Source organism: Pseudochaenichthys georgianus, chromosome 12 (assembly GCF_902827115.2).
Source record: "Pseudochaenichthys georgianus chromosome 12, fPseGeo1.2, whole genome shotgun sequence".
Taxonomy (NCBI): domain Eukaryota; kingdom Metazoa; phylum Chordata; class Actinopteri; order Perciformes; family Channichthyidae; genus Pseudochaenichthys; species Pseudochaenichthys georgianus.
Window position 1 is genome coordinate 26802278 of NC_047514.1, and position 14794 is coordinate 26817071.

At 41.9% G+C, this 14794-nt stretch overlaps 1 protein-coding gene across 2 annotated transcripts in view; it reads left to right on the top strand.

Moving 5' to 3' along the window:
• The window catches only part of erbin (erbb2 interacting protein), a 73606-nt gene that overhangs the window by 42530 nt on the left and 16282 nt on the right, over positions 1 to 14794 (top strand). For both annotated transcript variants that reach the window (XM_034095946.1, XM_034095949.1), the window contains exons 3-12: positions 5621 to 5815; positions 6098 to 6215; positions 7704 to 7782; positions 7904 to 7993; positions 8848 to 8904; positions 11029 to 11092; positions 11467 to 11541; positions 12138 to 12282; positions 13080 to 13152; positions 14606 to 14735. In XM_034095946.1, the coding sequence (XP_033951837.1) occupies positions 5630 to 5815; positions 6098 to 6215; positions 7704 to 7782; positions 7904 to 7993; positions 8848 to 8904; positions 11029 to 11092; positions 11467 to 11541; positions 12138 to 12282; positions 13080 to 13152; positions 14606 to 14735 (1017 nt within the window). In that variant the 5' untranslated portion in view covers positions 5621 to 5629. The remainder of the gene's footprint in view (positions 1 to 5620; positions 5816 to 6097; positions 6216 to 7703; positions 7783 to 7903; positions 7994 to 8847; positions 8905 to 11028; positions 11093 to 11466; positions 11542 to 12137; positions 12283 to 13079; positions 13153 to 14605; positions 14736 to 14794) is intronic.

A 14794-nucleotide genomic window follows, 5' to 3' on the forward strand; every position in this document is an offset into this window, starting at 1 on the left:
GTTGTACTTCTATTTCAGCTCTACTTCCAGCCATCGTTTCCTGCTGCTTGGTTTTTATATACAAGGATTGCCCCCTATGTTTACTCATCAAGCCCTATGTTGATGGAAAGGCCCTTATGTTAAGTGCAAGTCTAACATAAGAAAGAAGGCATGGACATGAGTCCAAGCCATGCTTGAGACAGCTACTGTAGGTTTGAGATATGGATCTGTGTGTCTTAGTCGGTTGTTTAACTGTACTGTCCCTTTAGCTCAATATACCTTTGCATTATTGAGAAGCAGCCGTTTTCCTGCTGTGTCAGCTGTCGTGGAATGTGAGCGGAAAGACCTCACGAGAGAACACTTTCACCACCACTACACCGATATATATTTGTCAATTATACTTTAAAATTAAACGAATGTTATTTTAAATAAAAATCGCTTTTTCTCTAACAACAGATAATGGTTTACACAACTGCAATTAGGAAAATAGGAGTTGAAGATGTCATGTTTTCCTATACGTTACATAACCTGTCAACTAGGATCTGTCATCCCTCAGTAGGATATAGGGCAGCAACTGTTAGTCAACACCTCCTGTATGTCTCCTGTGTACAAATCGGCTACGTACCTATTCATTCTGCACTTTAATGTTTCGGCATGCACTAAGTATATGTTTGACAATTTAACAAATCTCAGAGCCGTCTCAGATTACTCCAAATGGAAACCTCATAAAGATAAGGGTTTTGTTTGCGAACCTGAAGCTGCATTCCACAGCAGTGGTGTCTTGAGTTGGTTTAAAATACGCTATGCCTGAAGATTGTTTAAATTGACATTTGATAATGTAATAAAATACAGACAAGTATTATAGTGTGAATCCTACTTGGATGCACCGAGCAATTGAAGTTTCCTCTCTGCAGTGGTGTGGGACGTGGCAGTGAATAATAAAGAGGATCTCCATGATAAAGGACATGATCCCATTTGAGAAGAGCATTATAGGAAGGGTGAGAGAGCGTATAGCTGGCTGGCAATCCGCCCTGCTCTGAGGAAGTCACTTGTTCTTTCCTCTTCCTTTACAGACAGACGCAGTTCAAGTGTATCCCACAGGCTCTGCAGACTCTCATGCTTTTGTTATTCGTCTCTACATTGCTTTTGTTGCCATAATCTCTAATACAACATTTCAGCTGTGGCCCAGCAATCCTGTAGCAGTCCTCTGCAATCTCGATCAGAAGCTCCTTTCATAAGAAGAGGGCTAGCCCGTACTAATCACATTCTGCCATATCAACCAGACGAGTACTATTTGCTATAAATAACACACGCTGCTTGCTACTGTCAAACACTGCGCTTTCGTTTCTGCTTAACCCGTTAAACACACACAGCAATGTTGGGACAGACCTCCACACAGACACAACACCATTACAGCTAAACCTACTGGACCTATTTTTAAAATATACGCCATTGGGCACCTTGTGGCCCGTTCTCTATTATTACAGGTTATCCCCCAGCTCCATTGGCTGGTTACGGGCAACGCAATGAGGTAGACTAGAAAACTATTATAATTGGTGTTTTTTTAACTCGCACTCATTATAATCTTGTAATTTGTTCCCAACACAGTCTACTGGATAGACTAGAAGTAGGCCACGGAGTGCTAGTTGGCTGCTGTGGAAGGACTCAGTGACCTTAGGGAAACACACGCACGCACACGCACGCACAGCACACACACACACACACACACACACACCCACTCTCACACTCACACGCACACACACACACACACACACACACACACACACACTCACACACACACTCACACACACATCTCGATATCCGCCTCTCTTTCAGAGTTTACTTTCAATAACCGATCTCTCCCTTTGACCACAGACTGTCCTTTGTAAAGCCCTTTGTGCCGCTCTTCTGTACAGTTGAGCGAGCTCGGCTGTGTGTTTCGTGTAATACTTTGGGGGTCGGAGAGCTGATCTTACCCTTGACCGTAGTCTCTATAGCAACAGCACTGACCCAAGAGGCACTTGAGTTACAGGGAGAGAGGTTGTGACAGGGAAATGGTTTCCTGGCTCTGACTGGGAGAATAAAATGTGAATCATTCTGAGCCTGGTCCTGCCCTCTGGACTGTTTCATTCACTCCAACACAGAGGAAGCAGTAGGATCATTGCCAGGCCGCTAAGTCACATGTCCACCATTCACACAAGCTCACACATTTAGACCTTTCTGGATAAATACAGCTAGTGTCTTAACATTGTCATGGCTATCGGGCAGATCTGTTCGTAGCACACTGGTTAAAGAAAATGTGATGCTAAAAAAGAAAATCTGAAAGGAGAGCTTAACATGTCTGCAAATCTTTTGCTTTTCTTGAACTTTTCAGTTCAAAAGTCAAACGCTCTTGATGGACTAAAGCTGGGTGCATGTAGGCAGTCATCATTCCAATAACATGTAGGTCAGTGGATAAGCTCATCTGTGCTGAAGGCAGTGCTGGTCTCATTAGTGTGCTGCCTTCCAGATTACCCCCGGGGGGCTTCAGAAAGCCAGCTGCGCAGTGCCACAGCTATCCAGCCCATTTCACTTGGTGTATTCTGAAAGAAAGTTCCCGTACAAGGAAAATAAGGTAAACACATTTTCATGACCCAAATAAAGCGTACAGAAACCGTCACCAATACTGTCAATACTAGTTTAGGGAATACATGTGTGCAGCAGTTGATAAACTCTTGCATGACGTTGTGTTGTGCATTATGCAGATGAAGACAAGAGTGTGATGCATGGTTTAAAGAACGAGTCATGTTTCCTGATGTGTCTTTTGATTTGGATGGATATGACAAATCCTTGACCTCATTGAATCGGCTGTACTTCCTCCTGTAATATTTTCTTATTTTGGATGCCTGTAGATCCAAATGAGCAACAAACCTGATTTACAGGATTATTATTCAAAGTTTCCCGTTATCATCCTTGCCATGTTGATCAGTGGTTCTCTCCCCCAAGCCCATTTGTTTATAGTAAAAACATTAACTTTGACAAACATGATTTCATGCATCTTCTTCTCAAAGCATCCTTAAAGTGCGAGATTAAATTCTTGTACCAGCTTTAAACTGTTCACCAGATCCAGACTCATCCTCATCCACTTTTTGTTAATCTTTCAAACCATATAAATCTCTCCCCCAAATGTTCTCTCGACACTTTATCTGCTCTTTCTTCTTGATAGCTTTTTCTTGCATACCTCACAATAACCTGCACCTACCCCCTTCCTCTGTTAACTCACCTCTCCCTCCCAGTCCTCCCTGTCCACTCTGAATAGCATGCGTCATCCATATGTTCAGTGTTTGTTACTCTGGTTGAATGGAGCCAAGCCCTCTGTCATCCCCTCCGGTGATAGACCAGATTACTCCGAGTATTTATACATGATCTGCTGTTATAGCAAAAAGTGTGTGGGAGGCTGACAACCTCCTAGCTTGTGCATACCTCATGTGAGTGTGGGCGTATTCACACATGCACCCATTCTTTATGAGTTGGAAGTCTTTGAGTCCGCTTTGGAATGTTTCTTTTTGAAACCCATTATTGTGAAATCGAGTGTACATTTTTTGAACTTTTGCTTTCATTTTTTAGTAACACGACTAATGACATGATGATAAATCATATTTTGAGTTGCTCCAAAAATCACACCTACACTGAACTGTGTAAACAAAAAAACATGTCTGCACCACAACAATGTGTACGTCTGATGACAAAAACAAAGGTTTGTAATCTGTTAACCAACATTCACAGAAAAGAAGCACTTGCATAGTTCCTTGTGGCAACATAAACATGTGGTCGGTCACACCCACCCACACACACACACACTCTGCACTAGCAGTGTAGGTCAAGGCTATCACCATTGTGCAGCTCAGTCAGACAGTCAGGATACTCTGGGACTGGAGGAATCAGAGATTACGTGCTGCAGCCGCACTCAGATTAAGACGGGGGAGGCAGAGTCACATTCTCCACATGCTCCAAGGAACAAAGCCTCTGTTGACGAGAACACATTCCATAGTGAACTGTACTAGTAAAAACGTCAGTGTTTATCTCAAGCTATAAAACCTATACATGCATCCATACTTTCCAGCTGCCCAATCATCCTCTAAACATCCCCCAACAGATCGTAAGCTAAAAAGATTTTCTGGCTTTGACAAATATTTATTTATTTGTTTTGGATAAAACCACTAAAGTACATCGTTTTTTCATCAGCTTCAACCCAATTGAGGAAATGGCATACTCACAAATATGAACCACTTCTCATACTTTATAACTATGGACATTTGAAGTGTTTTCCCACTTGAAAAACAGAAAATGTACAACATATGTCAGGCTTCTTATCTTTTCAGCTATACCTTCAAAAGGAGGTGCTATTCATATGACAGTTGTTTTTATAATTGCAATCAATTGTGGTACGTTTTTTTGTGATCAGTGATCAGATATTAATCGCAAGAACAATTTGAGAACATATTCAACAGTGAACACAATTGTTCTGCAGAAGTGGCTCTGCCCTGAAAAGCTGTTGTGCATGCACTGAGACTGATGGAAGGACATGGCTCACACGTGCTCTCCTTCAGACCTGATTCTGAATGGGATATCCATTCATAGGAGCAGTTCCCTGAAACGAGACATTCCAACCTGTTATTTAAAACAGCAATGTTGTATTAAAGGGTAACTCCAGTATTTGTCAAACTAAGAGTTATTCAAACATGTTTGTCCATTATGACGGTTTACTCACATCCATTGATTAGGAAGACCCAGCTTTCGGCGAAACAGAGTTCATCCTACAGCTTTTCAGGAAACTGGGTTTGATTAGAGACCAAGCACTTAAACACTGACAGTAAACACAGAAAGTAGTTCCCCGGAAATCCCTTTTCATGTTGGAACAAACCAGATAGTGTTGTAGGTAGAGCGTATTTCAAATGATACTATGACTAATAGTCATAGACAAAAATAAGAGACCCAAACTAAAGTTGACAAATCCTGAAATGTCCCTTTTCAAAGAAGGCCCGGAGGTTTTAGTGATGTGTTCCCATGATGTCACAGCTGTTGGATCGGATCCCTTTTCAGGCCACGTGTCTCTTTAGCTCTTCATCTTGATGTTGCCCCTTGCTCTCTCATAATGGGTTACTGATCAGTTGTAAAACGGAATCAAGAATACATAACTTCACCGCAAAAAGATGTCGCCGGCCTGGAGATTTTGTACCCCATTTGTGTCTTTTTGTTGTTGTTGTTTGTGTTAACTCAGGCCGCCACATTCTGTTTTGGCCGGCTCATGCGTTTGTTATCAATAAACAATAACATCCCCTTGTATGTTGATTGACTGGAGGCACATTTTCTTTCCCATCATAGCTTGAGCTAATATTTCCCATGAGTGTTCTGAAGCAGGCGACTGACAGCGATCCGTTCTGTGGAAAGAGAACATTAGAATTGTGTTCTGACAGTTAAGTCACATGATCATGGTTTAGATCAGATATAAAGATCAACATGCGCATGCCTTTGTCTACACGGCACTGAAACATACATTTGTATAGCAAAGAAGGGAAGGGGGAACACATCTGAACCTTGACTTAAAGCTGAAGTGTGAAGGCTGTCCTCTCCTCACATATCTCTCTGTTTTCCTCTCCAGTGCCTGAGGATGTCGAAGCGGAGCCTGTTTGTTCGTCTGGTGCCATGCCGCTGCTTGCGGGGTGAGGAGGAGGCGGTAACATCGCTTGACTACTCCCACTGCAGCCTGGAGACTGTTCCTAAGGAGATCTTTAGCTTTGAGAAGACCCTGCAGGAACTCTACCTCGATGCCAACCAGATCGAGGAGCTGCCTAAAGTAAGCACACCCTGATGTGTAGGAACTTTAGATTTCTCCATGTAGGCCGTCTTCAACATCTGCATGACTCACGAGGCCACTAAATAATGATTTTCTGCATGCATAAAGTGTTTATCTCTTATGAGGAGCATGCTTTGTTCACACTCTACATCATTCATATTCATTTAGACAGAAGAGCCTTTGAAAGGCGCATTTGAAGTTTTGTGAAAAATAAACATCTGTATGTTTGGTGAACCATCGGCCTTTTGATGAAAACTATTATCTCTTCTCTTTCTCCCCCAGCAACTGTTTAACTGCCAGATACTGCACCGACTGAGCATGCCGGATAATGACCTGACAGTGTTGCCAGCAGCGATCGCTAACCTCATCAATCTCCGGGAGCTTGATGTCAGCAAAAACAGTAAGCAAAATGAACACGTATTACCTTTTGTTTTGAGATTCCAAGTTTATGACTGGCAGGTGAAATAAGTCATGTGGCGACACAGCTGTAGTGTTAAGGTAACTGCAACCTAACCCATTAATGAAAAGAGGAGATCATTACCAGCAACGAGTTGCATCATTGATCACATGTTTAGATCAGAGGTAAAAGGCCACGGCATGCTTCATTACGTCACAAGAGTGCGTGCCTGAAACCCCCTTACGTGAAGCAAGCAAGCCCAGACCTGCTGTATACTTTTCACTTTGTGTACAGTAGGGAGTAGTAGCACGGAAAAAAGCAAAGCTAGATAAAGCTCCGTAGAGAATAGCACCTTGTGCAGATAATTCTCAGATTATGTGTGAACCGGCTCTAAGGGTTTCATAGTGTGGGAAGTGACAGAGTGCAACTTCACCTCTTTTAAAGATAAACATTTGCACTAAGGGAGAGCTTTGTACTAGAAGTACTTTCTATTTTGTTTGTTTGATGAAATCTTTCCGCTGTCAATGTTGTTCAAGTCTGACATTTAGAAAAAGAAACCGCTGCAGACCAAAGTGTTTGAAGGCCTGACAGTTCTCTGTTCTAATGCCCAGCTGCACTTAGAATCAATCAGGTGACTGTGCTATTTTAAAATGTCACTGTTTTTCTTTTGTACATCCTGTTGCAAATTTCACACAGGTTTTGCTTCAAACATATTGTCAGTCAAGCAAGATTAACATAAGTGTCTTTGTGATTCTCAAAACATTGATTTCTGTAAGCTAAAAGAAAGATCCAACACTTCAGGTAAATGCATAAAAGGGTTGATCGTCACTATATAACCTTGAAGCTCAGCAGAGCAGCAAACTAGTGAGCATGCTCGGCAGAAACCCTTTCATGAAAAGAGAAAGGTTAAAAAGGTAGTTCTTACATAAATAAATGAGTGCAGAGACGACCCAGATTAAACAAATGTTGAAGGATGTGATGGTGTTTTCATGATCCAGAGCTGCATGTGCCATGTTGACATTAAAAGTAGCTTATCCTTCTTCACAAAGCACTCTCCAAGTGTTGAGGACACGAAACAAAGTGGATGGAAATAATCCCTTGGTCCCGGTCACGTCCCTTTCCCCTCAGTTCTCACATTGTAGATGCTTCATGAGAAATTGCAGATTAATTCAGTGATTTTTTTCTTCTCCTTCTTCCTTTTCTGATTTTTCATATTGTCACCGTGAGCGCCGTGGTTGTTTGGAGAGGAAAGGTGCAGAGCCACTCTCAATGTATCTTCAAGCTCACATTTCAGACGGAGCCTTCCTGCTTGTACTCACAATGCATCGGTGTTTAACATTCACAAAGCTGTTCTTACTTAACATGTGTGGCGATATCCCTCATCCTTTCCGTTTTCACAGGAGTAATATGTTTTGTGTCCGTGGTAATGAAATGGTTTAGATGTTTAATTAAGGATTGTGTACCTTTGTAACCTTTGCCATTTCTCCCTAGGTATCCAGGAGTTTCCAGAAAACATCAAAAATTGTAAAGTCTTAACTATTGTAGAAGCCAGTGTGAACCCTATATCCAAGTGAGTACTGCCTCATGTTGCAGTCTTTTAAGCTGAATTCACATGTTAGTTGTCTGTCAGTCTATGTTTGGTGTCCTGGCTTTGCAGCAGCTTTGTGTGAGGGATGTGATTCCTTTTCCAGGCTCCCAGACGGGTTCACCCAGCTCCTGAGTCTGACGCAGCTCTACCTGAATGATGCCTTCCTGGAGTTCTTACCCGCCAGCTTTGGCAGGTCAGTAAGGTCCCCAGATCAGATCAGAAGAAAAACTCCGGTTGATGACTGCAGTATTAAGTTTATATCTTGTGCAGTGACCAAAAATAATTAGACGATATGAAAGGGGACGCTAATATTACTGAACCTACAAAGAATAGTTGAGCTCTCCGTTGTGTGTTCCCTCGCGCTTCACCAAACGGCAGACACTGATGGAAACTAGCTGGCTAGCGTAATGGAGCATTTAGCGGCTACAGAGCAGCATCCCTCAGGAGCAGAGCCCAAAGTGGAGCTATAAGTAATATTAAAATGGTTCATCAAATGATTACCAGAAACAAGAAATCAGTGATAATGTTGCTCAGTTATTACTGGACGTATAAATAACCAACCATGTGGGTTTCACAGGATGTTTGGCTTTCAAATAATAACACCTTTTGATTTAACAAAATCAAACGCATATTACTGGTTTGTACACGTCGTCATGTAAACATGTTTCATTAAACCAGCAGGATCAGTATGCTCTTACTGTTTGTAGTTAACACATTAGGGTTTCATGTTCTGATTACACAAAACATAGGGTGCGAGTTGCTTTCTGTTTGCCTTATATCCTCGTCTCCTCCACTTTCGGTTTGATCAGCTTCATTCTGAAATCATTACAAACCCTTTGTCATGTCGATGCACATGATGGCTGGTTAGTAAGAGTACATTGTGGCTTCTGAGTGGGAACTTACTAACGCAGTAACCATAGACAAAAGTATAGTTGCAAACTTAAAAAAGGTACAATTCCATGTGAAACGGGTATGAAAGTTAGACATTGTCTTTTAAATATTAAGTGTTGTTGTGGAAATTAACGTTTATTTTACACTTGGTTGCAGGTTGACTAAACTACAGATCCTGGAGCTGAGAGAGAACCAGTTAAAGATGCTGCCAAAGTAAGTGGCTTTGCTCTTCTTCTTCTTCTTCTTCTTCTTCTTCTTCTTCTTCTTCTTCTTCTGCGGATTTTATGAGGGGTAGAGGAGGAGGAGGAGGATTAGGAGGATCGGGAGGGGAGTGAGGAGGAGGTTAGTAGGTCTTCTTATGATTCTTTATTTCTTGTATATTTCGTCTTATTCTTATTCTTCTTCTTCTTCTTCTTCTTCTTCTTCTTCTTCTTCTTCTTCTTCTTTTTCTTCTTCTTCTTCTTCTTCTTCTTCTTCTTCTTCTTCTTCTTCTTCTTCTTCTTCTTCTTCTTCTTCCTGAAGCATACATTCCACGGTGCTGCCTAACCGGCCCTTTGCTAGGCTGCTTGCTGGGGCAGGTTTTATAAGACAGTTGAGAAGGTTACAGTGCCGTGCCGCTGGGAGAGTAAATGTCCCACGAATATCCAAAGCTCCAGGTGATTGTAGGGGAAGTTACTTTCTTTTTCTGTCTCCTCTCATGCTTCACTTGGCGTATCATTTCATTTCAAGTCCGTCCCCATTGCCTTTTTTTTTTTCCTTTCCTCCCCCTGGCTTAGTTTCCTTTGTTATCTCACTGACTTTCCCCTTGTTATTTTTCACTGACTGACGGGCCGGCCAGTGTGTAGAGTGCTGCAGCTCAGAGCGGATCCTCTCTCCTCGCTGTGTTTATGTGACAGAGGCCAGACCTGTTAAAGGCTGGAGCCCTGACAAAGAAAAGGACTAATGGTCGGGAAGGTTGCCAGAGCAACACACAAGCATTTCAGAGATGTAAACAATGTGTGCGTGCACAAAAGGGGGGCAGGAGAAGGCTTTTCAGGGCTTCCACATAGAAAGTGCAGCCTCTTTTCTCTCACACACACCAAGCTCAGGCATAAACCATACGCTGCTCTGTATTTCAAAGAGCGATGCTGTGTTCCTCACAACTTGGGGTCATCAGCCAAAGTGTGCTTTTCTGTATTGCTAGTGAACTCACTCTTTAGATGAGCCAGCACAGCTCCTTCTTGCTCCTTCCAGAACACATGGAGAGCTCTGGCCAATGTTGAAGTCAGAAATCAGAAAAGCTGGCTAATGCTCAAGAACATCAACATGATGAATGTTTTCATATTGTAGTTAAAGACAAATCACCAAACAGCTTAAATCACATTTCTAAGTTGTGCCGTATGTTTTACATTCTCATTGGATGAGAGCAGACGGTAGTGTTGGTGGGCCGCTGCCTTCCATTCCTCTGCTCAATCTCACTCGTGTTTAACACAGTTAATCCCTGCTGTGAAGGGATCATCATATCTGTTCCCAAACACAACTTGGTACATCTCCATTTCATGGTCTTTCGCTTTTGTTAGTAGGGAGGATTATTTTGTTGAACTTCAGATTTTCCATAAGTCTTTGTTGCTCTTGCCTACATTTGATTTGTGTTACACTATCATTTATCATGCCAGAATTACAGTACAACGCAATTTAAACTCTTGACTCGAGTTTTATGACTAGCTCAGAGAAAGTGAAACAACTCTTGCAAATCTTGAACTCGTACTTCTTTTGAAAGAATTTGACCTTTGTTATGTACTGTTGTGACGTCTGTTTAAAGTGTTTTATGTATGCTCTGCGATAGTTACTATTTGCAGTTGCTATTGGGGGTTATAAGCCCGGAAAGCCATCTTGCCAGCAGATTTGAGAAATGGGAGATTTATTCTTATTCACAATTTATGCTTGGAATTTGAAAAACCCAGTATTTAACCCCCAAGTTTTCTGTCACGGGTAGTCAGCTAAATAAAGCAAAGACTGCAAGTAGTCCTGGTTTGTTGTTTACAGTGTAGCAGAGAATGTGACCTGAATGTGGAGAGAAAAGTCTGGAGCGAGGCTTAGGGCTAGCATACGTAACATTTTCCATTATTTAAAGCATATCTTGTGTCAAGCCCGAGCTGTAAAATGTAGTTATTCTCTGGTAAAATTATCCAGTGAAAGGAGCATAGCAAAACATAGCATGAAATATGAAAGATGAATCCTTTTCTTTTGGCTTCCTTTTTGAAGCGCCTGACCCCATTGCTCATAATCCTGGCTGATTTCCCCATTAATTTTAAGATCTTTCTCCCCGTCTGTCCCCGTCTGTCCCCGTGTGTACAGGAGCATGCAGAAGCTCACGCAGCTGGAGCGGTTGGACCTGGGGAGTAATGAGTTCACTGAAGTGGTGAGTGTCTGTCAGTCTGCCTGTCCATGCCGTGGCGTTCTACCTTACTGCTGCTGACATCTCCTCCTTACATAACCATTCCCTTTCCTTCTCCTTCATTTCATAAAGTGTTTTCCCTCTCCTGTAGTGTGCTGTATAGGCTGTGCCCCAAATGGTCTGCAAAGGCTCACATGTCCCACACAGGCCATCATTCTTTCTTTGTATTCAATTGAAGATAGTAATGAATCAATACATAGGAGTCTCTGTGGAATGAATAACGTGCCTCAGAGTTCGTTTTTAGCTTGGTAATGAGCTAAACTGTTTGTCACAAACACGCCGTTAAACAGTCGCACGTCTCCAACACTTAACCTCCCTTTTTCTCTCTAAATGTGCAGCCTGAGGTGTTGGAGCAGCTGACTGGAATCAAGGAGCTGTGGATAGACGGGAACAGACTGACATTTTTACCTGGGGTATAATTTACAGTCAATCCTATGCATACTTTCAGAGGCTGCGGTGCCCCGAGACGTCACCTTGAGATTATTCCTCTCTTTTTTTCAATCTATGCGTCTGCCTAAATCTTCATCACAATGATCCCCAGTCAGTTTGCATCAGACTCTGAGCCCTCTGAAAACCAGCAGAGAAGGAGCCGCAGTTTAAAAAGATTCTCTTGCTGGGTGAACACGATCAGCACATCTTACAGAAGACAATGAAGACTTTTGGATTCACAGATGTCCCAATAATAACAACAAACATCTGCAGCTGTGAAGTCATTATTTTCCCTGGAGCATAATTAATTTATAATGTTTTTTTATAGTCAAATTGTGTGATGAGATTCATTTTTCATCCAAATGACCAGCTTGTTGGTAACTGGGTCATAATTAGAGCATTATTTATTCTGCCAGCATTTCAACATCATCTGTAATCACAGTCTGGCCTTTTATAAGCAGTGACGTCTTTAGGGAATATAAACCAATATTAATACAGCAAATTGTTTGCCCAATTCTTGAATAATGTCATATTAGTGACAATTATTTGCATTAATAGTTTGTCTCCTTTTTTTATCCAGATGCTAGGGATGCTCAAACAGCTGGTATACCTGGATGTCTCAAAGAACAACCTGGAGATGGTAGACGAGCAGATCTGCGGCTGTGAGAGTCTGCAGGACCTTCTGCTCTCAAACAATGCCCTCACACAGCTGCCAGGCTCCATCGGTACAGATTACAGCACACACACACACACACACACACACACACACACACACACACACACACACACACACACACACACACACTCATTTTAAGGAACCCCATTATGAAACACCTCAACTCTTGTAGCTGTTGCCAATATATGTTTCATTCTTGGACCCCTTCCTACATGTTGCAATGTTTTTACGACTCAGCTGAAATACATTTTCATAACTATAAAAGCGGACCTACTTTTAAAAGTCATGCATTCAGACTTTATCGCAGAAGTGGATGCAGTTACTGTTTCCCCAGTTACACACACACAAAATGTGAAGTTTTAAAAAAAGAAACCAAAAAAGTTAAAACAACAAGTAATGCAAATATAACTCAAACAGTGGCCTCTGGTACTATGGAGTCTTTTTTATTCTCATTTTTAGTTATCCCTTATAGATGAATGGACACTGCGAAAGAGTAGATACAACTGTTGTGTTGAAAGGAAGCAAAGTGGATATTTGAAATCCTGCTATGAACCTAATCATTCATATTTGAATACCAAGTTAATTAAATCCAAAGTCCAGGTGCACAGAGTCAGCGTTCATTACTACTAACTGATTATAGCAGTGGCTCTCAACTGGTGGGTCGCGACCCAAAAGTGGGTCCCGAGGCCCGACCAGTTGAGAACCACTGGATTATAGTATTGACGACGATTACACGCTGTAATGGATCCTCCTCTATGTGGTTTCAACAGCAAGCTATAATCAATAACTGACATGAGCTTCTGCCTGCGTCTCTCTAATTCTCCGTCTCATTTCCTCCTCCTATAGGCTCACTGAAGAAACTGACTGCACTGAAAGTGGATGAGAACCAGCTGATGTATCTGCCTGACTCAGTGGGAGGGTGAGCATTACAGCAATAGCTTTAATACCAGAAGAGTATGGGCTGTTTTCATCTGCCATCCCCTGATGGCACAACACGTCTGTCTGGATAAATCAGATATTCCCATTAAACATAATGTGTTCTGCTGCTCTATTTGTTTTGGTCTAATGCTGACCATATTGAATGACTTGATACCGGACATGATTATGAAGTATGATTGACAATAATGGAGTCTCATGGTTCTGAGTCTGCCGTATTGATTAATGGAAACGGAGTAATGAATTGACCCTCCAACACACTACTGATTAAATCAGCCATAGCTGTTCTCAGCTGATGTTGTGTGCAGCAGACAGGTACACCTGTTCCAACACAAAGATTAGGCTCCATTTTCTTTGTCCATTCCTCCATCCACCAGAGAGATACATCTACATCGACTGACAAGTACTCCTGCAGTCCCTTTTTTCATCCATTGTTTCCAAACAAGCATTGTCCATTATGCCATATGTTAGAATATTTCTCTTGTAATTTGACACAGATTATGTGACAAAGCCTATGGTTTGGCTTAATCCCATGCAAGGATCCCAAGCTGATACATTTGTCAGTTATACATGGCTGTTTTGTATTCCTTCCGCTGTTTGTGCACAGTGTGGTCTGTCCCTGTCCCTGTCCCTGTCCTCCACAGGGAGCGGTCGAATGCCGTGTTTTGGAGTTGGACTGTTCTATAACACTGTGGCTCTCCTGCGAGTCGGACTCTTTTTTCGCATTCATCTGAATCCCCAGAGCGCATTTGCATTTTTCATTCAGCAGAAAGCCCCAGCTGCTCAGCTCTTCTGTGTCAACATGGGTTCAGTCCCATGGAGCTTTTAAGATGCATCAGTATAGTTGTAAACATCTATTTCACTGTTAGATACATCCATCTTGTATAAAGTATATTTGAAGGGCAATCAAGAAATATTTTACAATGTCATGCTACCCAGCTACTACATTTATACTGACAGTTTGATGCATTAGAATTAAAGGGACATTCTGCGGATGTTTGCTCATGCATTTCAGTTTACTTGTCATACAACTTAATGAGCCTGTGAAAGTGGTCTTATAATGTCTACTGGGGCTCCAGAGGGAGCTTTCTTATGTTAGCTTAGCATGGGTGTGGTGAATACACACTGGGGATGTGGAGTTTAAAAGATGTCCTTGTTTAAAAGGCAGGGAGTGTTTATTCAAAATATGTAATTGAGTTGCATTATGGGAACTCTGGGATCCAGGATTGTTGGCACATACTAGGACCTAAGGTCAGGATCAATCTGCCTGTAATGGTTCAGTTTTAATCATTTATCTTAAGCCTCTTTCAAGTCTTCCAATTATTTATAGGAACACTACAAATGATATGTCCTTTAACCAAGATTTAACATAATAAAGTGCTGTATATAATAATGACATCAATTGATGAACGTCTCACTCCCCTCCTTTGCATCAGACTACACTCTCTGGATGAGCTGGACTGCAGCTTCAATGAGATCGAAGCGTTGCCCTCTACCATCGGTCAATGTGTCAGCATCCGCACCTTCGCTGCAGATCACAACTTCCTGACCATACTCCCCCCCGAGGTGAGCATGCACATTACAGTATAGAAGAACGTGTTGGTGGAGAATAGAGATGTGTTAAA